Source organism: Halichoerus grypus, chromosome 1 (assembly GCF_964656455.1).
Source record: "Halichoerus grypus chromosome 1, mHalGry1.hap1.1, whole genome shotgun sequence".
In the NCBI taxonomy this organism is placed as follows: domain Eukaryota; kingdom Metazoa; phylum Chordata; class Mammalia; order Carnivora; family Phocidae; genus Halichoerus; species Halichoerus grypus.
Window position 1 is genome coordinate 95,830,211 of NC_135712.1, and position 23,067 is coordinate 95,853,277.

At 38.2% G+C, this 23,067-nt stretch overlaps 1 protein-coding gene across 1 annotated transcript in view; it reads left to right on the plus strand.

Moving 5' to 3' along the window:
• Positions 1–21,857, plus strand: part of WDR49 (WD repeat domain 49) — a 135,612-nt gene extending 113,755 nt beyond the window's left edge. Inside the window, exons 18-20 of the mRNA XM_078069536.1 lie at positions 1,320–1,429; positions 3,845–4,018; positions 21,541–21,857. Of these exons, the coding sequence (XP_077925662.1) occupies positions 1,320–1,429; positions 3,845–4,018; positions 21,541–21,671 (415 nt within the window). The 3' untranslated portion in view covers positions 21,672–21,857. The remainder of the gene's footprint in view (positions 1–1,319; positions 1,430–3,844; positions 4,019–21,540) is intronic.
• Positions 21,858–23,067: the final 1,210 nt, after the last annotated feature.

Here is a 23,067-nt window from a genome sequence, read left to right on the forward strand (position 1 = left end):
TATTGAGTTTAGTTAATAGTCATGTACCAATATTCGCTTCTTAGTTGTGATAAATAGTAATATAAGATGTTAACAATAGGGACAGCTGGGTGAGGGGATATACCAGAACTCTGTGCTATGTTATCTTCACAAGTTTTCTGTCAATCTAAAATAACTCTAAAATGAAAAGTTTATTTATGTATAAAAAAGCAATCAATAAATTGCTATTTAAAGCTATATAAATAGCACACAATATTAACTTTGAGATACATTGACTTAATTTCACTTGTATTGATATTTTAAACTCTTGAGTTTGGGAAATACAGTCCAAATAGAGCAGAGGGAAAGGAAGGAGGGAAATGAACATTTATTGAATAGTGTTTTTTATTAGGCACATCGCCAAACAGCCATCCATCTCCTCTCCTTTAAAACCACAGTGAGAATCTCATTGTGTAAAGCAGGAAATTGGGGCTGAGAGTATAGGAAACCTCTAGAGGTTCTCCAGCTACTCTGGAGGCAGCAGAACTGTGAATAAAAGTTAGGGGGTGGGAGAGCAATCAGCAGGAGGGCTAACAGATGCAAGGAAGGGAGGCAGCAGGGAGAGGGCAGGCCCCAGGCTCCCAGTAATTGTGTGAAAAATGGGTGTGTTTTCTGACCTGATGCATCCAAGAGAATAATAACGATTTTGGACAACACAACTTGTCGTTGTAAAGGTAGAGGTCTGTGCAGTGAACGTTAAATATAGTTGAGACCATTTCCTGTTTTCTGACAGGAATTATGTACAACTATATAATGATTTCACTCCCTCTGTTTTAATGATAACACTTTTTCCATGGATTCAAGCTAATCTGAAGTTTTCCTATAGATTCATATGATAAGCCTCAAAAATACTGAACTTTTTTTTGCATTTTGGATACCATAAGTGAAGATCCAGGCCTCACACTGGATAAGTTTTTGACACATACCACTAGTTAGCCCATTTAATTTATACACAGGGCAAGAATAGTGTGTGCTTCTGTGAAATTTTCTTCTGCATAATTTTTTCTCTGACTTTCCAGTTGCTATGGGAATATTTGCTTAACTAGCCTCTTGGCCTCTCTGGCTCTTACCTTTTTATATCATCACCTGGCTAGCAGCCATTTTCTTCAAAGATACAGCCTGATTAGTATAAACAAATGTCATCAATTAGGTCCACAGTATAGAGGGCTTTTTTGTTTGTCTGGTTGGGTTTTTTTGTTTCTTTGTTTATTTTCTTTTGTCAAAGTAAGATATGTATTTAAAGCTTGAAAGTGCCTATTCGTGGCTGATATTTTATTTTATCATATATTATTTCCTTCCAGTGTCAGACCATCAGAAGTCATAAATTTAGGTATAAAATATAAGGAAAGAAATATCTTCAGGAAAAAAACACATAACCTTTACAATGGTGAAGTTATGCAAAAATCACCCAGTAAGTAATCACTCTTGACATATCTTTATAGTGTTATTATTTTATAGATTGGTATGAATATGACAAATAGCTACTCTGTGTGCCAGGAATGCTGGTATTCCTTAATAAATGTGAAGGTAAGAGCCTCTGTTTAACAAAGGAGGAAAGTGAGGCTCAGAGACATCAATGATTTGTCCAAGGCTGCACAGCATATAAATGGCAGAAGTATAAGGTCTAAGCCAGAAAGCACACGTAAAGTGCCCATTATAGCTTCCAAAATAGGGTTAGCACAGAACGTCAATTCTCTCCCGTAAGTGTTTAAGAGATGAAAATGAATAAAAACTATTTTTACTCTAAGGAAGCCCAATATGAGTTTAGTTTGGGCTAACCAGAAAAAAAATTATAAAACAAAAGTAACTGAAACAAAAGAATTGTTATCATACTGAAAGGTATTGTTTAGAGGTGTACTAAGAGGGGCTCCTGGGTGGCTCAGTTGGTTAAGCATTTGACTCTTGGTTTCAGCTCAGGTCATGATCTCAGGGTCATGAGATCCAGCCCTGAGTCAGGCTTGGGGGGTGGGGGGGTCTGCTTGAGGATTCACTCCCTCTGCCACTCTACACACGCTCATACTCTCTTGCTCAAACAAATAAACAAATCTTAAAAAACAGAAGTGTGGTGAGAATAATTCCCCAAACTCCATCATATGAAAATATTTCACTCATTGCCAGTCTTGTTTAAACTTATGTCCAAGAGGTAGCTGTAGTTTTGTAGAGTAGATACGTTAATTTTAGAATTTCTACTGAAATTTTGCTGCCAAAATGTACATCATTATTTAATATTCAATGCATTTTTTAATTTTTAATTTTTATTTATTTTTAAAGATTTATTTACTTATTTATTTGACAGAGAGAGAGAGACAGCGAGAGAGGGAACACAAGCAGGGGGAGTGGGAGAGGGAGAAGCAGGCTTCCCACCGAGCAGGGATCCCAACGCGGGGCTCAATCCCAGGACCCTGGATCATGACTTGAGCCGAAGGCAGACGCTTAATGACTGAGCCACCCAGGCGCCCTAATTTATTTTTTTAAAAGATTTTATTTATTCATTTGAAAGAGACAGAGAAAGTGCAAGCAGGGGGAGAGGCAGAGGGAGAAGCAGACTCCCCGCTGAGCTGGGAGCCTGATGTGGGACTCGATCCCAGGACCTGGAGATCATGACCTGAGCCGAAGGCAGATGCTTAACCATGAGCCACCCAGGCACCCTGCAATGCACATTTATAAACTAATCTACTCCATAGGCTTTTTGTAAGATTACATGAGATAATATGTGTAAAGTACATACAACAGTGCCTGGCATATTATGGAAACTTGATACAATTACTAATTACTAATGTTATTGTTATTACTATTATACCTTGGAGCATGACCTTTGGAGTGAAACATACTTGAGCTTAAGTCCAAGCTGCTATGTGCTAGATAGCCAAATTCAGGCAAGTTATTAAAGTATCTTGAGCCTCAATTTCCTCATCTGTCAGAAGGGCATAATGATACTTCTACAGGTTGTGAATATTTCTCCTTTGGTTTGACGTAACACATTGATTCTTAAAGTATGTTCCATGGCCAGCAGAATGAGCATCACCTGGAACCTAGAAGTGTACATTCTGGGGCCCCATCCCTACCCTACTAAATCGGAAATGGGAAGGATGTATAGCAGGGTATGATTTAACAAACCCTCCAGGGGATTGCGAAGCCTGGTTACATTTGAGAACCACTGACAGCACATGACTTGTCCCATAGTGAGTGCTGAATATGTATTGGTTCACTTTCCTTAGATACTGAGCCACCATGATGACAAAAGCACAGTCCCTACCTTTGCAGGGCTAACAATCAAACAAACCTAATATCACATCTTGAGTGAAGCTTTTTCCATTTTATGCCATGAAGCAAAAAGAAAACTTTTTCCCATTGTCCAAGACTTTGCTTTTAAGTGCATGAACAAACGAGCTTTCCTTTTCATCATCTCATTGCGTGCATCTTCAATACAATGGTTTACATGTTAGCGAAATTAAAAAGTACCTGCAAATTCAAAATTTCAGATATGTTGTCAAATGCTAAAAACAAGATTCCATCTTACAAAAGATGCAGTTTCCTGATAGATAAAAGAGAAACTGGAGCTTTTCCAAAACTGTAAAATACACATTTTCAAGGGAAAATAGCAAAAGAATACAAAATAAAAAATAAATGAAAGGGGAGCCTTGAGTTCCTTTTGGTCCCTTTGAATCAAAGGGCCGCGGATTTATCATGAACAGCTGTGTTTATAGGGTTTGCTGATCGCTGCAGCTGTAGCAGCTGAGGAACAGGAAGGTTAAATTTTCAAAAGTTAACTTGGAAATGTGCTAGCTCCTTCTGAGGAATTAATGACACTGTGCTTTTTTCCTAGCCTCCCCTAAAACCTACTGTTACGAAGGTGCATTTAGGTCATTAAGCATCAGAGCCCTGAAAGAGCTGCCTGAAGTGAAGAAACCAGCTTTTCTTCTGGACCTGGAGACATACTTTAGGGAAAAGCCAGAGGAGGAGTGTTCCCAAATTCCAGAGCTTCCATTGCTCTCGGAAAGTGAGTCCTCAGCCACCATCCCCTTTAGTCCTCTCTCCCTGTTAAACTCAACCACTCAAAAAAAAAAAAAAAAAAAACCAGAGCCGGAGAGCATGGGAGTAATACGTTTGCCTTGTAGGTTGCCATGGAAGGAAGCGTGGTTTGACTGTTAAGATTTATAGCTCAGCTGCTGATCTGTGCTCTCAAAAAGGGCAGCCAACAGGCTGGAATACATTAAAAGAATATTTTCATCTTGTCACTTTTTTGAAGTCAGAATGCCATGAATATATAGTCTGAGCCTGCCATGGATGAGAACCCCTTCCCCCAAATAATCTTCGTTTTCAAAACTGATACCAGAGACAGAGCTATCCTAAGACTGCTTGAGAACAGGGTCTCTGACAATCTGGTCTTTGTTCTTTTCAGATGGAACACTATAAATAGAGGCTACTTAATGTGCATTGTATTAGAGACTCCCAGCTGCAGTGCCAGGCTTAGATAATGAAAGGACAAGAAAGCTTAGCTTAGAAAAATAGAAGTGAATGATCTCTGAAGGTTCAGAAACAAGGTGTGCAGAAGAATGTTCTCTTTTTCAGATGGTTATAGGCTTCCAAGTTGTTAAGGATTTGAAGAACAGGGTCTGTACAGAAATCCTACCTGCATGGAGGGGCCCTACGGGAGTGCACGAAGCACAACCTGAATCTCAGTGAGGCACTCAGAGAGCATATGGACACTGCAGGGAACTCATTTAAAATAATTAATGAAAAGTGCATATTTCCAACTTGTCACAGTCAAAAGATCAGAACTACACTTGAACCATCTGAGATCTGTGGTTTCTGAACTTTTCAAATCCTCAGAGATGAGGGTTCAACATCATCCTTGAGAGAAATAATAACCCTTGCAGGAGGGAGGCGTTTCTGTATGTCCACACTGGAGGAAGTTTCAGCCTCTTGTCTTCACTTGGTTCCCTCTGGGAAAGGAGAACAGTTGGTCAACTTTTTTTTTTTTTTTTTGAAATTCCACTTGGGAGCAAGGTACAGCTGTCATTCCTCATTGCCATAGTTTCCAGTCTAATTATTCTCAGCTTTCTTTTGCCTTTTCTCAAGAGTTTTTCTTTTCTAAACTTATAATCATTTATTTGGTCTCATTAGGGTCATCTAATGGTTTCTGCTCATTTCTTTTAAAACCATGAATCCATAAATTTCGGGGCTCTACATAACCATTTATGCATCTGACAGGGCTTTCAGTCTGTCATCCTAATTTTTCCCCCACCCCAGGATGATTCGTCTTTTTAAAAATAAATGTGGGAAGTACTTATCTTATCCTCTTGAGTCACAGACAGAAGAGATCTGGGGAACAGACAGTAAGAAAAGATCCACAGAGCCAGGACAAAGTGTAAAGACAGTAGAGACATAGGGGCACCTGAGTGGCTCAGTTGTTAAGCATCTGCCTTTGGCTCAGGTCATGATCCCAGGGTTGTGGGGATCGAGCCCTGCATCAGGCTCCCTGCTAGGCGGAAAGCCTGCCTCTCCCTCTGCCCTTCCCCATCCCTTTCTCTCTCTGTCTCAAATAAATAAATAAAATCTTAAAAAAAAAAAAAAGACAGTAGGGACATAGAACATGACCAGGGGAGGAAACCAAGATGGAGCAATCAGAACTGAGAGAAGAGAAATAGAAGACAGGGAGTATGCAAATGCTGGGGAGCAAGAAAGTGGGAGAGGTCAACAGTGAGGGCAGCAAACACCTCTCCTCAGTGGTGTAAGCTCTTGAGCTCCTGCGAGGAGCCTTGTACAGTCTGCAGTGGGAGAATTCTTCCTTACAGGCAGGTGGATGTGCGTGTGGAGAGATGGGGGGTGGGGGTAGATGGCTGGATGGACATACTGAAATACTCTAACACATTTTCGAAGAAATTTTTTTTCTCCTGGATTTTGCAATATAATTTTTTCCCGTAATTTCCACAGTTCTGTTTTTTTTTTTTTTAATTTTCTTCTTCAGCTTTTCATCCTTTGCTCTCTTTTCAGTATTTTCACTTACCTGCCTTCTCTGCAAGGGAAAATAGTTATTATTATTATTATTATTATTTTTAAAGATTTTATTTATTTATTTGACAGAGAGAGACACAGCGAGAGAGGGAACACAAGCAGGGGGAATGGGAGAGGGAGAAGCAGGCTTCCCGCAGAGCAGGGAGCCCGATGCGGGGCTTGATCCCAGGACCCTGGGATCATGACCTGAGCCCAAGGCAGATGCTTAATGGCTGAGCCACCCAGGCGCCACCAGTTATTTTTTTTTTTTTATAAGTTCCACCAATGTAAGGGAGAGACAGATGCAGACTTTGAAGACAACGGAATGCATAACATGTGACACCGTGTTCCGTGGGCGCACCAAGGGGGAAGCCAGATGAATTGTGACTGGGGCATAGGAATCAACGCAGAGTGGTGGTCACACACTTAGGAAGGGCAGGAGTCTGCAGGGTGAAGGAGGAGGAAGGGAGTCAAGATCAAGGAAATAGTGTAAGGAAAGGCACATCAGGGATGAAGTAGGGCAGAAGTCCACGTGATTCCGAGTTGGCTGCCCTGGGAGATGTTAGGGAAGTGAGTCTGACACACATGAGTAGAGTTGAGTTTAGAATGTGTTGAGTTTGAGGTACTGGTATGCTTTTTAGAAATAAAGGTCTTGAGGAAGGCAGAGGACTGTAACGGGCTTTGTATAATATCCTAGAGTCTTCAACTTGCAGATACTGCAATAATGTTCACTCACTTATGTGTTTAGCCTTTTCTGAGGTAGATACTGAATGCCTCTGTGCACAGGCTGGCCCCTGTGCTGGAGGCTGAAGACAAAGAGTTAACATGTGGAGGCCCAGCCTTCAAAGATCTTGAAGACTAGTGGGGAAAATAGGTAAGGAAATGAATAATTATGTTTTACACCCAGGGCTGTGATAGAGATATGCACTGGCTACCGTGGGACCACAGGGAGATTCATAGATGGTTTTTTGGGAGAAACCTTATTAGGTCAAGCTAGACTCTAAAAGTCAAGTTACTGTTAGTCAGTTAAGAAAAAAAGGGGGATGATATTTCTGGCAAAGGAGTAGCTTATGCAAATGTAAGGTGGTATGAGTAACGAGTGCTAAGGGAGCTACGCGTAGTTCCAAGTGACAAGGTTCTAGAAGGGGCACGATGAGAATCAAGGCTAGATAGGTAAATGGGGGCCAGATCATGGAACACCTAGTGTACTATACTAAAGCCCTTGCATTTATTTTATCAGAAATGAAGACCCATTGAAATGTTTCAGTCAAGTACTTTGAATTACTCCATTTCATCTCTTCTATTAATTCTTCTGTTTTTATATTTCTTTGTATTATTCTTTTAGTGATTGCTCCAGAGGTTTCAATATTCTTTTCTGTGCTCTTTATTCCTTCTTGTAATAGTAGGCTTCTACCAAGATTATTTTTCTTCAGTCTGAAGAATGTCCTGTAGGATTTCTTATAATGTGGATCGGCTGGTGAGTAATTACCCCAGCTTTTATGTGTCTGAAAAATGCACTTATTTCATTTGGCTTTGGAAAGATACTGTTACTGGGTTTAAAACTCTAAATAGTAGTATTGGTTTTTTGTTGGTTTTTTTTTTTTCCTTTCAGCTTTTTAAAGATAGTGTCCCATTGTTTCCTTGCTCCCATAATTCCTGTTTAAAATTCAGCTCTTGATATATTGTTGTGACTTCTTTGAATGTAGTATCTTTTTTTTTTTTTAATCTGGCTCCTTTAAAGATTTTTCTTTTTATCCGTTTTGAGCAGTTTTATCATGATGGATATAAATACACGTTTCTCAGTATTTATATTGCTTGGGGTTGATAGGAATTCTCAACTAAATCTTTTTTCAATTTTGGACAATTCTCAGCCATTATCTTTTTGAATATTGTTTCTTTCCAATTCCCACTCTCCTGTCCTTTTGGGATTGCAAATCTGCATATGTTAGACATTCTTTACATCGTAAATGTTTCTTACAGTCTTCTCTTCTTTCCATTTTATTTTACTCTCTGGGCTTTATTTTGGGTGCTTTATGTTGACTTGTCTTTGCATTCACTAATCCTGTCTTTGTCAGTCTGCTCTTAAACTCATGTGATCAGTTCCCAATTTCGGATTTCACATATATATTTTTTCAGTTCTAGAGTGCCATTTGAATCTCTTTTTATATAGATTCCAATTCTCAGTTGAAATTATTCATGTTTTCATCCATTTTGTCCAAATTTTCTGTTTTCTTTAATATATTTATAATAGTAATTTTAAAGCTCTGGCCTGCTAACATCAATATCTGAATGATCTTGGAGTCTGCTTCTACTGTCTATTTTTCCCTCATGGTTACTGGTCACATTTTCCTTCTTCTTTACAAGTCTTGTAATTTTTGTACATTTTTAAATTGTATGACAGAAATTACGTATGTAAGATCTATAGATGCTGAAATTAATGTTATTTTCTCCCAGAGATAGTTTACCATTTCCTTAGTTGGGCAGAGAATAAGAAGGGCAGATCACAGGAATTCAATCAGGAATTGAGCTTGGCCAGTGCTTGGTCACAGCTTTAGTTAGATTTAGTCTACTTCTGATTTCAAATGTCTATTTTAAGCTTCTTCTTTTATTGGTATATTGTCTCCTAAGTACTGCAAGATTACAGGAAACATTACTTTGCCTCTCCAGTCCAATCCACAGTCTCTATCACCCTAGCATTCAGAAAACATCCTGTGGAGAATACTGGCCATATGGAATTTCTCTAGATTCCAGTATATTACACCAACCTACATAGTCATCAAAACTCTTCTGATTTCACTTTCCCTTAGAAAGGCCTCTTTGTCTATGGCAATCCTGTTTCTTAGCAATGCCCAGACATGATAAATCCACAGAGGGAAGAAAATATTTGGCAATCTTAGCCCATCTAAGAAGGGTTCTACCATCTGCAGGTGCTTCCACCACCCTCTGATAGGTTTTAAAATATTATTTCTATAATTTACCTGTTTTTGTTTTTCTGTCTGGTGCAATGAGAAAGATGACTTACCACTACCTATTAAATCCTATTCAGAAACAAAATTTCTATTGAAATGTTTAAAATAGGAAAGTGACATGACCAGTTTTGCATTTTAGAAAGCTTTCTGGAAACTGTGTATTAGATGAATTATAATGGGGCTGGTCGGAAGGCCGCATATTATAGTAGTGGGAGCTTGTTGTTTGCAGCTGGCTATCTGCTTTTGAATCCTTACTTTGCCTTCCACTAGTTGTTTATATTTGGACAAATTACATAAGCTACTAAGTCTCAGCTTTCTCATGTATAAAATGGGGCTTACCATGCCTGATTTTGAAGTTGTGTGGGCTAACTTTAGCACAGTGAATAGTACATAATTAAACATTCATTAAATGGTATCTATTATTATTTTGAAGATAAGGAGACCCTAGGGGTGCCTGGGTGGCTCAGTCATTAAGCGTCTGCCTTCGGCTTGGGTCATGATCCCGGGATCCTGGGATCGAGCCCCGCATCGGGCTCCCTGCTCAGCGGGAAGCCTGCTTCTCCCTCTCCCACTCCCCCTGCTTGTGTTCCCTCTCTCGCTGTGTCTCTCTCTGTCAAATAAATAAATAAAATCTTTAAAAAAAAGATAAGGAGTCCCTTGAAAGGAAGTAACTAATTTGAGAAATGTTAAGGAGATCGAATTTAAAGGGTTATGTGCCCTGATGAGATGTGAACACATGTATAACTCTCAGGTTTCTAGCTTGGAAAACTATGTCCAATAAAGGAGACTATTATTAAGAGAGGAACTACAGGAGGAGGAGATGGTTTAGAGTTGGTTTTCAAAATATGTTGAGATGGAGGTGCTTGTGGGACATCAACCAAGAAAAGCTCACACTTTTCCAAGAAACTGACTATAGTAGCAAAGAAAGAGTGGTAACTGAAGAGCAAGTATAGGCATGTTTCAGAGTTTATGTTCTTGTTAAATTCATTTTCTTGTTCTGATTTTAGATGTAATATATGGGTATTATAGAAAATTGGCTAGTAGGAAGTAAAGAGAACTCTAAAGAACACAGGAGTATCAGATTTAAAGAATAGCCACTACACCCTCAGACCTGAGAGAGACCAAGGAAGATGCCCATCCCAGCTAGGGCTGATACCCAGACCTCATGGGAGAGGGCTTATCCGTGTCTCACTGGATGGTGAGGTGGGCAGAGCTGCCGCAGGTAGAACGTGGGTGACATGGGAAGCCATTCACAGGGAGGTGCTGCATCTCTGAACTCACTACAAAGACACCAAAAGAGTACAGGGGAGGCTGTTCACAGAGAGGAGTCACACTGGCAGACCTCTGCTTACCTCTCCGGAAAGCAGGAAAGCCATTCACCAGGTGGTGCCAGACAGGTGACAAGGAAAGCTGCTAGTTCTGGGCTCTGGAGTAGCCATGCTTGCATCATGGGAGTCTGGAGCTGGAAAAGCCTCTGTGGGGACTTGGTACTCAGGGAATCATGCTATAGGAGTCTAGTGCTAGAGAAACTGCACTGCAGGAGCATGGTGAGAGGGGCACCTGCTTGGAAGAGAAACCCACCTCTCCAGTGTCCCTCTAGTGTCCTCTCGTGACAGGGATCAACATCAACCAGCTGGCAAAAGATATTTACAGGGCTCCAGCCCATTATCCCAAAGCAAGCAGTGAAGAATGGATTTGGAGCTGAGGGGCAATATATTGATAACTGGCATAGTATCATTTTACCTGTATTTTCATGCTTTTTTCCCCCCACTCCTGGCCCTTTACATTATTTTGTATCTTTTGAACTTGCAGTCAGTATTCCCATTAAGTTATAAGGTGTCAATGGCTATGGTTGTCTTTTGGGAGAATTTCTACTTATAAAGGGAATAAAACTTGGGAGACCCAAAGCAATAATGGTATAAAGGCAAAATTTCAACATACACTTGGCTTCAAATCAAGACTCTACCACTTGCTAGCTATATGACTTTGAAGAGGTCAATTAAACTCCCTGTACCTTAGTTTCTTCAACTAAAAATGGGCATCATATTAGTTACCATCCCCATAATGTTGCTGTGAAAATTAAGTGAAATAATTTAGGTGAAGCCCTTAGCATAGAACCTGACACCTAATAGGATTTGATACGTTTTTCTTTATTGATAATATTTTATTCTTATTATTCCACTAAACAGCTCTATGATATAGAAATTATTATTGTCCTTACTTTCTACAGGAGGAGTCTGTGGCATGAACTCTGGCATAGATGTAAAGGATCTGTGGCACAGACATAAAGAGTTTAAACAACTTATCTAGTCTCACGTAGCTAATAAGAGGTGGGCCCTCCATGAGAAGTGTCCATGTTATTCAGTTGTCCGTGTTGTTAATATTTCTAAGTATCATCGCCCTTGTTCAAATAGCATTCAAATCATATTCCCTAGGCAGCCTTTATAAAAATTCAGTTAGCCAACATATTGCACATCATTAATTTCAGATGTAGAGTTCAGTTGCATATAACACCCAATGCTCATCACATCACCCCATTACCCCAACCTTCCCCGCCACCTCCCCTCCAGCAACCCTCAGTTTGTTCCCTATAGTTGAGAGTCTCTCATAGTTTGTCTTATGCTGAGTGAAATAAGTCAATCAGAGAGAGACAATTATCATATGGTTTCACTCATATGTGGAATAAAACAGCACAGAGGATCAGAGGGGAAAGGAGGGAAAACTGAATGGGAAGGAATCACCTAGGCAGCTTATTCTTATGCTTATTTCTGAAATCAGCCATTTTACTATAGTATTACCCATTTTTATCGCTTTCATTGAAAATTGTTCATCTCCTTTTCAGGAGGATGCTGCTGGATTAAAAAAAAAAATGTTATTGTAAAAGAGCACTTAAAAAAACTCAATTACCAACATATTCCCCCCTCCACATTTTCATTACAATAGTCTACTTTAGATCTTTGTGCTGCATTTTACACACACTTCTGCAATCCCCCTAATTACAGTGTGCAGGAGGTTATCTGGCAATCGTATGATGAGGGGCATTCTGCCAGACTTACGTTCAATATTCTAAACTATCACTTTGGAACTCAGGACAGTTTTCAAACACTCCATAATCCCCTGGTGACTTTTTAGTCTTACCTACTGGGTTTTTAATGTCCTTTTGTATTCTCTCTCTTTTCCTTTCAAGTTGAAACATCTTTCATACTCTCTCTTTAGCTTCCAAGTTGTTCCCTGTGGGTTCCCAAACAGCTTGAAACCCCTCTTTGATATGCCTTATTCAAAAACCTGGCGAGGACTTAGAAGTGTCTCTGGGTCAGTTTTCGCCAACAAATTCCATAGAACCCATTCACACTGTATCTGTAAAATCTTTAAAATTTCCAGTGTAGAGAAAATGCTGCATTAGTGGTACCTCAGGTGAATTGTTTGGTTCTGGTTGTTGTTGTTCTGCCAGAGACAAAATGAATGGGACAATTAAAGAGATGATTTTATTGCAGGCTATTTCATAGGGAGAGTATTTGTTAAAGAGAAACTCTCAGAGAAAAGGGAGCGGGCTTGGGCCATTACAGAGGCAGGTTCGTGAATCCATGGGTCTTAGTAGACTTCTGGGGAAGGGTACAGAGGGTCTTATCTCAGAGTCTGAGAGCAGAGTCATCCTTTGCTGTTTTCCGTCTCCAAAACACAAAAGAGTAGAGGGATTTCTTAACTGTCTCTGCTTTCCAGGAGTACAGGGCTCAGGTGAAGTTCAACATTGTCAGTCCCCCCACTTTTGTTCAAGAGGAAGGAATGTTGCTCATCATGGAACAACCCAGAGGTGATCATAAACCTCCTGGGGGGACAAAGCAGGGTCTCAGAAGTGGGCTCTCAAGGGTTCTTGTTGGTGTTGCTTCTGTAAAACCAGTTGAACCATGCATTGTGAGTTGGTGAGAAAGGTCAGTTGTTCTGGGTCCTGGAGATCCCGAGAGAAAAGAACAGCTGTGGGCAGTGTAGGGTCTAGATAGGGATTTGCGCTGTCAAGTTTTGGTTCTCAGTTTTAGGGAAACTTACTTTGGAGTATTGTAGTCAGATACTGAAGGGAACTGGAAGAATCTGTAAGAATTGGCAATTTGTTCTTGTTAATAATCTCCAATCCAGTCTGCAGGTAGGTTCCAAAACTGGTGTTTCCAAAAAGGAGAGGAAGTCAATTAAAACTCTACCAGATGAGACAGAGTTTGTGTATCCATTGGTAACCTGCAATTTACAAAGAGGGGCAAAATAATTAAAAAATGGTGAATCTGACAATTTGTGGTTTTCATTGCAACACAAAATTCTCTGTATAGTTCTTAAACTACAGGTGAAAATATGCACATAGACTTTTAGTAAAATCTAACCGTATCTTTACTTTAGAATATAATCTTAAATCTAGTACCAATAAAGAAAGAAAATCACTGATATTTATGGAAAAGTTCTTACTGGAATAAATAATTTAAATACAAAAAGAAAGCATGTATATATTTATATTCATTTTAAGTAAGAAATGAGAAATTGTTACATGTGATGCACTCCAGGAAATTTTAGATAACTAAAGAATGAGCATAAAACAGAAACATCTTAAAAGTGGAATTCCTTCCTATTATTTTTATCTTTATATGATAGCATAAATCATCTTGAAAGTCACACACACACACACACACCAAAATTTGGATCCTACAAGACAGACATCATTAATATGTGAAAAACATTTTTTAAAAGGTTCAACAGATGTTCCGCATATGTCATCAGGGAAATGTAAAGTAAAACAAAAATGAGATATCACTGCTCACCTATTAGAATGGCCAAAATCCAGAACACTGACAACACCAAATGCTAATGACAATGTGTAACAACAGGAACCCTCATTCATTGCTGGTGGGAATGCAAAATGGTACAGCCACTTTGGAAGACAGTTGGCAGTTTCTTACAAAAGGAAGCATATTCTTACCATATAATCCAATAATCATGCTTCTTGGTATTTAACCAAAGGAATTGAAAATTTATGTTCAAACAAAAGCCTGTGCATGGATGTTTAAAGCAACTTTATTCATAATTACCCAAACTTGGAAGCAACTAAGATGTCCTTCAATAAGTGAATGTATACATAAATTGTGGTACATCCAGATAATGGAATATTATTCAACACTAAAAAGAAATGAGCTGTTAAGCCATGAAAAGACAGGTGGAGGAATCTTAAATAAATATTATTAGGTGAAAGAAGCCAATTTGAAAAAGGACATACTGATGATCCCAACTATATGACATTCTGGAAAAGGCAAAACTATGGTAAAAGGGTCAGTGGTTGCCAGAGAAGAGGAGAAGAGATGACTAGGAAGAGCAAAAGGATTTTTTGGGGACAGTGGAAATACTCTGTATGACATTACAATGAGGGATATATGCCATTACTCTTTTGTAGTAATGTAGTATATGGATGGCAAGCCTATAAAATGTATACCACTGGTAGTGAACCTGTTGGTAAACTATGTACTTTGGGCAATTATGATGAATCAATGTAGATTCATCCTTGGGAAAAAATATACCATTCTGATGAGTGATATTGATAAAGGGAGAGGGTATGCATGTGTGGAGGCAGGGGATATATGGGAAATTTTTGTACCTTCTTTTCAATTTTGTTTTAAACCTAAAACCATTCTTAAAAAATTGAGTCTTTATTCTTATGTAAAGCCCAAATAAATTAAAACCTGAAATTTAAAAAAAAAATTGAGCCTTTAAAAAAAAAGTTTCAACAGGTCCTGGACCACAATTATTTAAGAGTTATAGGAAGACTTAAAGCATTTTGACCAGTCCTCACCACCTTGCCAACAGCCTGTTGCTTTGCTACTTGATTGTTACTCAGTGATGGCTGAAATTGAATGACAACTTGGTAATACTGTTCTAGAGTCTAGATTCAGGAATTAGAAACTTGGTGTCAAGATGTGGGCAGTGGACAGCGAGTAATAGCATGGGCACCACCTGGGATCATGTTAGAAATGTAGCATCACAGGCCCCAACTCAGATCTATTGAATCAGAATCTACATTTTAACAAGATTTCTGGGTGATTCTTATGCACATAAAAATTTGAAAAGCAATTATCTAGAGGGCTTAGAATAAAATAGGATAGAGGATGTGAATTAGAAAGTTTTCAGAATACTGTATATTCATTGATGAACAACAGCTGGTCATTGCAGTGCTATATTTAGATGGCCATCAAGTCCTTTCTTGCTAGGAAGCTTTGTGAGGTTTTTGCCACTATTGTTTGTCTGATACAGTTGGTTGCTAATCAGCGGACAAGGGACGCATCAGATGACAAAAGATTAACTTTGCTTTATTAAGTTCACTGAATCATTTTATTTCAGTGAAAATGTTTTGATGGCTTCATGACCACCATGTCTTTCATTTTCATTACTTTTAAAACACCTTTTGGGTATCATTATAACAAACCTTGTTGGGAAGCCAGCTATAGAACGAAGTGATGGATATCACTTAAATATATAAATGTTGTATTTTCCCAGGTAGGAAAGAGTAAGTGTAAATGGTTACCAATAATGCTAGATGTTGATTTTTAAGGGCTGTGGTAAGTGGATGGATATATGACACGGAGAACCACCTTTCTTTCACCATTATGGAGCCCTTAGCTCTCTGGAATGCAAGAATTCCAAAGTTTGAGAAGTAGGGCCACCCCTTCATATTCCTGGAGGTATCTTCATTCATTTGCTCATTTATTCAACAAATATATTTTTTGAATACCTCTCATGTACCAGACGCAATGCTGGGTGCTATGGGGATATGAGGTATAATGGCAGACAAGGTCTTTCCTTTTGTTGAATTTATCACCTGAGGGAGAGACAGATAATAAATAAGTAGAAGAAGATAAGTTTGGATGGTGATACTAATAAGAGGTATGGAGAAAGTAAAGCACAATAATGTGGTAAGACATGACTAGGGGAGCATCAGTGAAGGTCCCTCTGATTTTTTATCTGAATCCTGAAAGATAAGAAAGCAGTCTCATGAAGCATTAGGGGCAGAAAATTCCAAGGACAAGGTCCAGAGGTGTAAAAGCTACTGAATTGAGAACAGGGTTGATGTGTTCTGGGGCCAGAAAGAAAGTCACTGTTGCTGGGGTAGTATGAGAGAGATGGAAACTAGTACAAGATGAGGTTGGAGGGGGGGATAGGGATCAGATCATGTGGGGCCATGTAGCCTGGACAAAGGATTTGAGTTTAAGTGAAGGGAAGCCTTCAGAGGCCATATACATTAGCTGTTACTAGCCCTTCTAAGTGAACTACTCTCCAAGATTATAAGTTGTTGGCCCAGAAAACAAGAAGTTTGAGACTTGAGGTCCCACATAACACCTATGCAGGAATTGAGAGGGCTTTAAGATAAACTATACATTTGAACAAACATAAATTTTTTTTACAAGGAATATCTAACAGACTCTAGTCACAAACCACCAGAACCTTGACACACCAGTTTGTCTCAATGAGAACACTTTGCCCTTCACAATTGTCTTGAGGTAAACAATGTACTTTATGACAAGTGTATCAGTCAGGGTTCAGGGAAGCAGAACCAGCAGGGCCATATATTGAAATTTATGACAAGGAATTTGCTTATGGGATTGTGAGGGCTGAGTCAGGAGGGGAAGATCATGGGCCGACTGAGCACAGGCTAAAGCTATCATCCACAGACAGTCAGGAAAGGACAGAATGAAACTCCATGGGTACAAGTGGAACCTATTGTCCAATGGTGGAATTTTTTCCCTCTTTTTGGGAACCTTCAGCCCTGCTTTTAAGGCCTTCCAACTGATTAAGTCTGGCTCACCCAGATTATCTGGGATAATCTCTTTTACTTGAAGTCCATTGATTAGGGACTTTAATTACATCTGCAAAATCCCTCCAGAGCAACACCTAGATTAATGTTTGGTTGAATAACTGGGAACTTCAGCCTTGCCAGTTAATACTTCAAGAAAGCAAGTTATCGCAGCAAGGTTAAAGACATTCCTTTATAATCTGAAACAAGTTCAGTAAACGGTTAATGATCTCTCAGATGTATCACATAATCATTGCAGACTCACTCACATTATCGTATGACAACATTATGCCATTAACCTAGCAGATGTTGTTACTCTGAATAGTAAGATGAATTGATTACCATTATCCATTTAGAAGGTGTTAGGTTAATGACATAATTTTTGTGACATAAAAGAGTTTGCCAATGAAGCCAAGAAGGTTGCTTAATGGGCCTCATCTACAAAGATCCTTGTGAGTATTAGTAGTTGCTGGGTGTTTTAGTGTTCCAGGGGAAAAGTGGAAGCCAGACTGCAAGCGGGAAGCATTTCTGGGTAAGCATTTCAGGTGCCTTTCCAAAGAGAGATCTCAGAAGAAAAGGATCCAACGCTACAAAACTCCAATAGTTTGCTGAGATTGATTTTCTCATCCTGAATAAATAGCTATTTTTATGAATAATCATGTATTTGTAATTTTATATATATATTTTTAGAGAGGTCCCCAAATTGTAAGCTTTGGGCCCAGGAAACAGGGATCTGCCCCTGTATATGAATTTTTTATCGTCTGTTTTTTTAACTCAAAAAAATTAATTATTCAGGTAAGACTGACTCTCTTTAGATATACAAGGGCCTAACAGTTAGTTATTGGTTTCACTGCCCTGAAACCCAGTCAGTTATGATGAAAATTCCTCATCTAGTTGAGAGACACATCTCAGTAAAACAGAGTTTATTTCAAAAGGAACAGTCTCCCTTTCACAGTGGATCTCAGGAGAGCTCTAAGGCATTCAGAATGCCTTGTGATTCTCCAATGCTAATCTGAAGTCATATGGGACAGAATTAACTGCTAATGTAGGGAAATCCATAGACCTTGCACTGCTGGTATTAGGCAAATGCATAGTATTTTCATTTGTAGCTTTGCTTAAGAGGTAGTTCCAGGTTTATTCATTTTTGTCCTATTGCTAGAAAACAAAATACACACTAATCAAATATTAGAACATATAAAAAATTATCCGGTGAGAAGTCTCCCTCCCTTCCGCGATATGGGCTAGTCCAGTTCCCAGTATCATCTATTTCTGGCACCCACTTCTTCGAGTTTCTGTGTATCTGTATCTTCTGAGTGTTTCTGTATGCATTGATGATTTTAGATTTTGACCTCTGCTTTCTTTGGGTTTGGATCTATTTGCTATGCTTATCCAATCGTTCTATTTCAAATTTTTGGAATTGCTCCATTTTAGATGTGTGTTGAGTTTCGCTTTTGATCCAACTAAAAAATGTTTTTTTTATCATGAAATTGGGCACATTTAAATTTATCAATATATTAGATATTTTGGTTTTGTATTTCTCACACTCTTTTATGCCATATATTGTTTATATATTTTTTAAATTTTTCACTGGATCTGTAATTTTTTTGTTGCTTTTATTTCAGAAGGGTCTTATATATTTGTTCCAGTGGTACCTTTATACTCATAGGTTTATATAATTCTTCTAGCCCTTCAGTTTTCTAGAACAGTAACTGTTACATTCATGCAGACTGATGATAAAATGAGCAGGTTTCTTCATTCCTCTCCTCCTCTTCTGCTACCTAATTTTATCCAATAATTCGATCTTTCTTTTAGCTTATTTTATTTTGTCAAATTTACTTGACTTGTTGGTTTAAGTTCTTTGCCTCTTAACTGTCACTGATTTATCATGAATGAAGCTTCTTCTCCCTTACCCCTCCAGTTTTTGTTAATTGTATCATTTCTACATTGTCAGGCATGCGGCTTCTACCTTCTGTTTTGTTATCCTAAACTTTGTATTATTTTAATCTCACTTCTACATTTAAAAATATTCAGGTCTCACCACTAAATCTTTTTCTAAATTTTCCTCAGTCATTTATCAGTTTATTTTGTAGTAATTTTCTCAAAAAGTTCTCTTAGAAACACTAGTCCCCGAATTCCCCGCATGTTGAAACTATTTGTAACTTTTAAATTTGCAGCACAGCTTGGCGTGTATCATACCCACACCTCACACGTTCTTTCCTTGACTTCCTTGTTGGTGTTGCTTTACTGTCTTCTGGTATCCATCATTACTCTGAAGATAGCTAATGTAAGATAGCCATTTTTCTCCTTTTGAGCGACTTGATCATTTTGTCTGGCTGCCAAATGATGGTCTTTGAAGTCTAATTATTTTACTAAGATATGCTTTGTTGGACTATTCTGACTCTTCCTCCTGGTGCCACAGTATGTCCTTCCTATATATGTCAGATTGTCTCTAATTTAAGGAAAACTTCATACATGATGCCTTCCAATATTCTGCTCTGGTGTTCTTTCTTAAGGACTCATCTGTTGTGTTTGTTGGATCTATTTCTTTTCCAGTATCACTTTCCTCTCTCTTCTTCTCTTACGTTTCATCTTGTTATATTTGTTTTTCTCATTTGTGAACTCTGCTCCCCGTTATGTTACCCCACAGTCTATTCTCGCTTGAGGGATTTTTCCTGAGTTCTGTTAGCTCACTTTCCTCACTTCCTGTTGTGCCATTTTCTGACTTCTTTCACTTCTGCTCTGTGATCTTTCTTTATGGAGGTAAGAGCTCTTTCAAGTTTTAAAATTTAATTTGTGACAAAGTGCTCAGTAACAATATATATCTGGCCAGTGGCAACATTTTTCTGGTGGTGGTCTGTGTATTGATTAGTTCTGTTCTTTTTAAAATTTGTTTTGTTTTGTTTATAATATTGCTTATAGTCCTCTGCGTCCCTGCTATGCCAGTTTTTTTTTTTAATTTTTATTTCCTCTCTTAATTAGTTAGTCTTAATGAGTTGGATTTTTTAGACTTGAAATTTGTAGTAGGTCCCTAGGTGAGAGCTTGTGACATAGGATTGGAATGGCCTTCAATTTTTACAACCTGCAGGGGCAGACTATTGTTAGCAAAAAATGCCTCATGTGCATGATTCTTTATGTAGTCCTGCCTCATCGATTTCTCTGGACACAACAATGTATTGTAGAGGGCTTTTGCTTCCAGCCTTGTTCACCTCTGTTTACATCCATGGATATGAATGAAACATAAAGCACTTGTACTTCAGGGTGAGCCCCTCACCTTTAGTGAGTATTTTTTTTTGCTAGAACTTTCTGAGATGCTGTTGCTGCTGGCCTTCTTGCACTTTCCATACTCATCACTTTATTTTGTGTAACTTCTTTCCACTGTCAGCTCTTTGGCTGCCTGTCTTCATATTTTGCAGGCTTTAGGTTACCTCTGTCTTTGGGCTTTACTCACGTGGAGTCTGTGTGCCAAATTATACTTTTCTCATTTTCCCAGTTGTTCTCGTATAACATCCAAGAGAAAAAAGGGGAAAGATATTGACTTATACAGTCATGTTTGTATGGTAAGTGGAGAGGGTTTTTTTTTTTTAATCCAAATATATAAAGATGGCACAATACTGTGAAGTTGTTCAACGTTTATGTAGTTTATGTCATATTCCTTGGGCTTGGCATAAAAAGTGTTCCTTTTTCCTGCTCTAACCTCATTCTCTGTATATTTTTGAACTTTGGTCACATTGTATTGAATTATTCAGAATTACCCGAATAGTAGCTCTTGTTTCTCCACACTTGTATTTACTTTGTTCCCTCTAGTTGACATTTCCTTTGCCCTTGCCAACTCTTCCTCACGTCCATGGTCCTTATTATCAATTTCAAATCCTACCCTGACTTCAACATCTACCTCAAATAGTGTCTAATTCTTAAAGCTTTTCCTCTGATCTCTGCCTTTTCTCATAGTCTCTTGATATGTTCCACCACAGTTTCTGTTGCTCATATTTTCTTAGAACTGTATCTTATTGTCCTTGATATTTTGGTTATTTGGGCACTATTCCTACTCTCTACCAGTTGGAAGAGAGCCTGCGACTTAGTCATATTTGTGCCCCACTTACGCCTGAGCATAGAACATTGTGCATAATATACATTCAGTAAACATTTGTTGAAATGATAAAATTAAGCAAAAGGCCAAAATTATTTTCTTGAATGCATGGCACAATTTCCTCCTACTTCTCACTGATGCATAATATAGCCACTCATGGGGATAATTTGGCTCTTTTTTTTCCTGAAGCCACAGATCCCTGCAGATCAAAGTCTCTTACAAGGACGTGATTGCAGATGCACTTGTTTAGTCATGCAGACAGCCAAACTGTGTTTTGATTATTTTAATTGTCTTATTTCAATACAGAATAATTTGTTCTTGGCTTTTTATGAGTCTTTGATAGCTGTTAAGTAGATTAAAAAGCAAAAATGGAAAACACAAGCTTCTTTAGTCTTCTACTGTGAAATGGTGGATCTCTATCAGGATATAAATACATTAATAGAACAAACTCTGTTAAAATTTAGCTTTTTAATTTAAAATGAAGTAAAAGGAATAGCAGGAGCTTCAGAGAAAATTCCCCCAAATATGTCCTTGGTTTTAGAAACCTACAAATTTTCGGATGAATTGAAACGAGGATTTTCTCCCCACTATTTCATTTAATTGGGTCTCTTACCAAGTATAATTTCCATGTCATTTTCTTCATCATTTTGTAGCTTTGAAAGCTGTATTTGATGAGAAAAACCTGTTCCCCAAAGAAATTCTGGATCGGGAACGAAGAGCCAAGCAATTATGTCAAGAAACAAGTAGTGAAGTGAAGATAAAAAGAAATAAGAAGCAATTATAATTGAAAGAGAAATAAATATTTCATTGTCACATGAAGTATGAATATAGAAGGCAGATAAGAAATCAAGAATTCTGCGCCTTTCTTTTACTTTACTTTTAAACTTCAGGAAGTTTTGTTTTCAGACAATGTCTTAATGTTGCTTTTATCCATCACCTTTCACTTTCTGTGTATTCTTAATAAAAGATAGATTGGACTAAACAGGGGGCAATAACAACTGGCATCGTTTATTCCCAAGTGGTCTTATGTAAAAATGTACATTTTCAGAACAATGTATTCTAACCAGTTTCACTTCTGGTTGCTTTGATAGACAAATATTTTTGATCAATTTTTATTGTAAAAGCTGCCTTGAAGTTAAATATGAAAAACACTAACACGGTGACTATCTACAGACTTAACTGAGAAAGCCATTTCCATATATTTACACACTTTCTAGTTTCTTGTAATTTTTTTAAAGATTTTATTTATTAGAGCATGAGCATGGGATGGGGGAGAGGCAGAGGCAGAGAGAGAAGCAGACTCCCCACTGAGTAGGGAGCCAGGACCCTGGGATCATGACCTGAGCCGAAGGCAGATGCTTAACCGACTGAGCCACCCAGGTGCCCCTCTAGTTTCTTTTAAGTGATTCTGATAATGCAGTTAGAGCTTGTCAGCAGCAGCTGTTTCTATTTATTTTCACAGACTTACATCTATTCTTACGTGTACTTACTGAGAAATTACTGCATATGTTCTACTCCTGTGTTTTGTTTTACCATATTCTTGAGTGGCATAGCACAACCAAAGAGGTAATATGCTTGGAAATAAAAAAAATCAAAGAGACTGAGACTATATATAAGACACATTCTATGTAGAAGCTCAAGTAGGAAATGTTTGGTTCTGAAACACAATGCCTCGCTTTTTCGGTCCATTTTTCTTTATAAATATCATCATCTACCAGGTAACCAGTATTCTTAGGCTGTTTTATTTATTGGGTTCTGTAGGAGTAATTAATAAATTCATTCATATAACTTTAATTATCTACTACACATTTGCATTTTAAAGAGTTCTTGCAAAAATATTGATATTTTAAGAAGAATTTTGCCATAACACACACAAGTAGAGGAAATAACAATATATAGGAACCTACTCTGTTCAGCAACGGCAAAACTTCATTGTGTTTAAGCCTCCCAAGAATCATATATCTATTATAGGGTTAAAATCTGAGATTTGGATCTGTTAGAAGAATGCCCAAGTGTCCATGGCAGAGTTGAGATTGGAGCCCAGGTCTGTTTTACTCCAAAGACCATGGTTCTGCGCTTCAACTTTCTCTTCACTTCTTTTTACTAGTATAGAGTCAATGGAATGAGCTCCAGCAATAGAATTTCCAGAATCAGTGAAGCAAATGTTTTAGTTGGTGGAG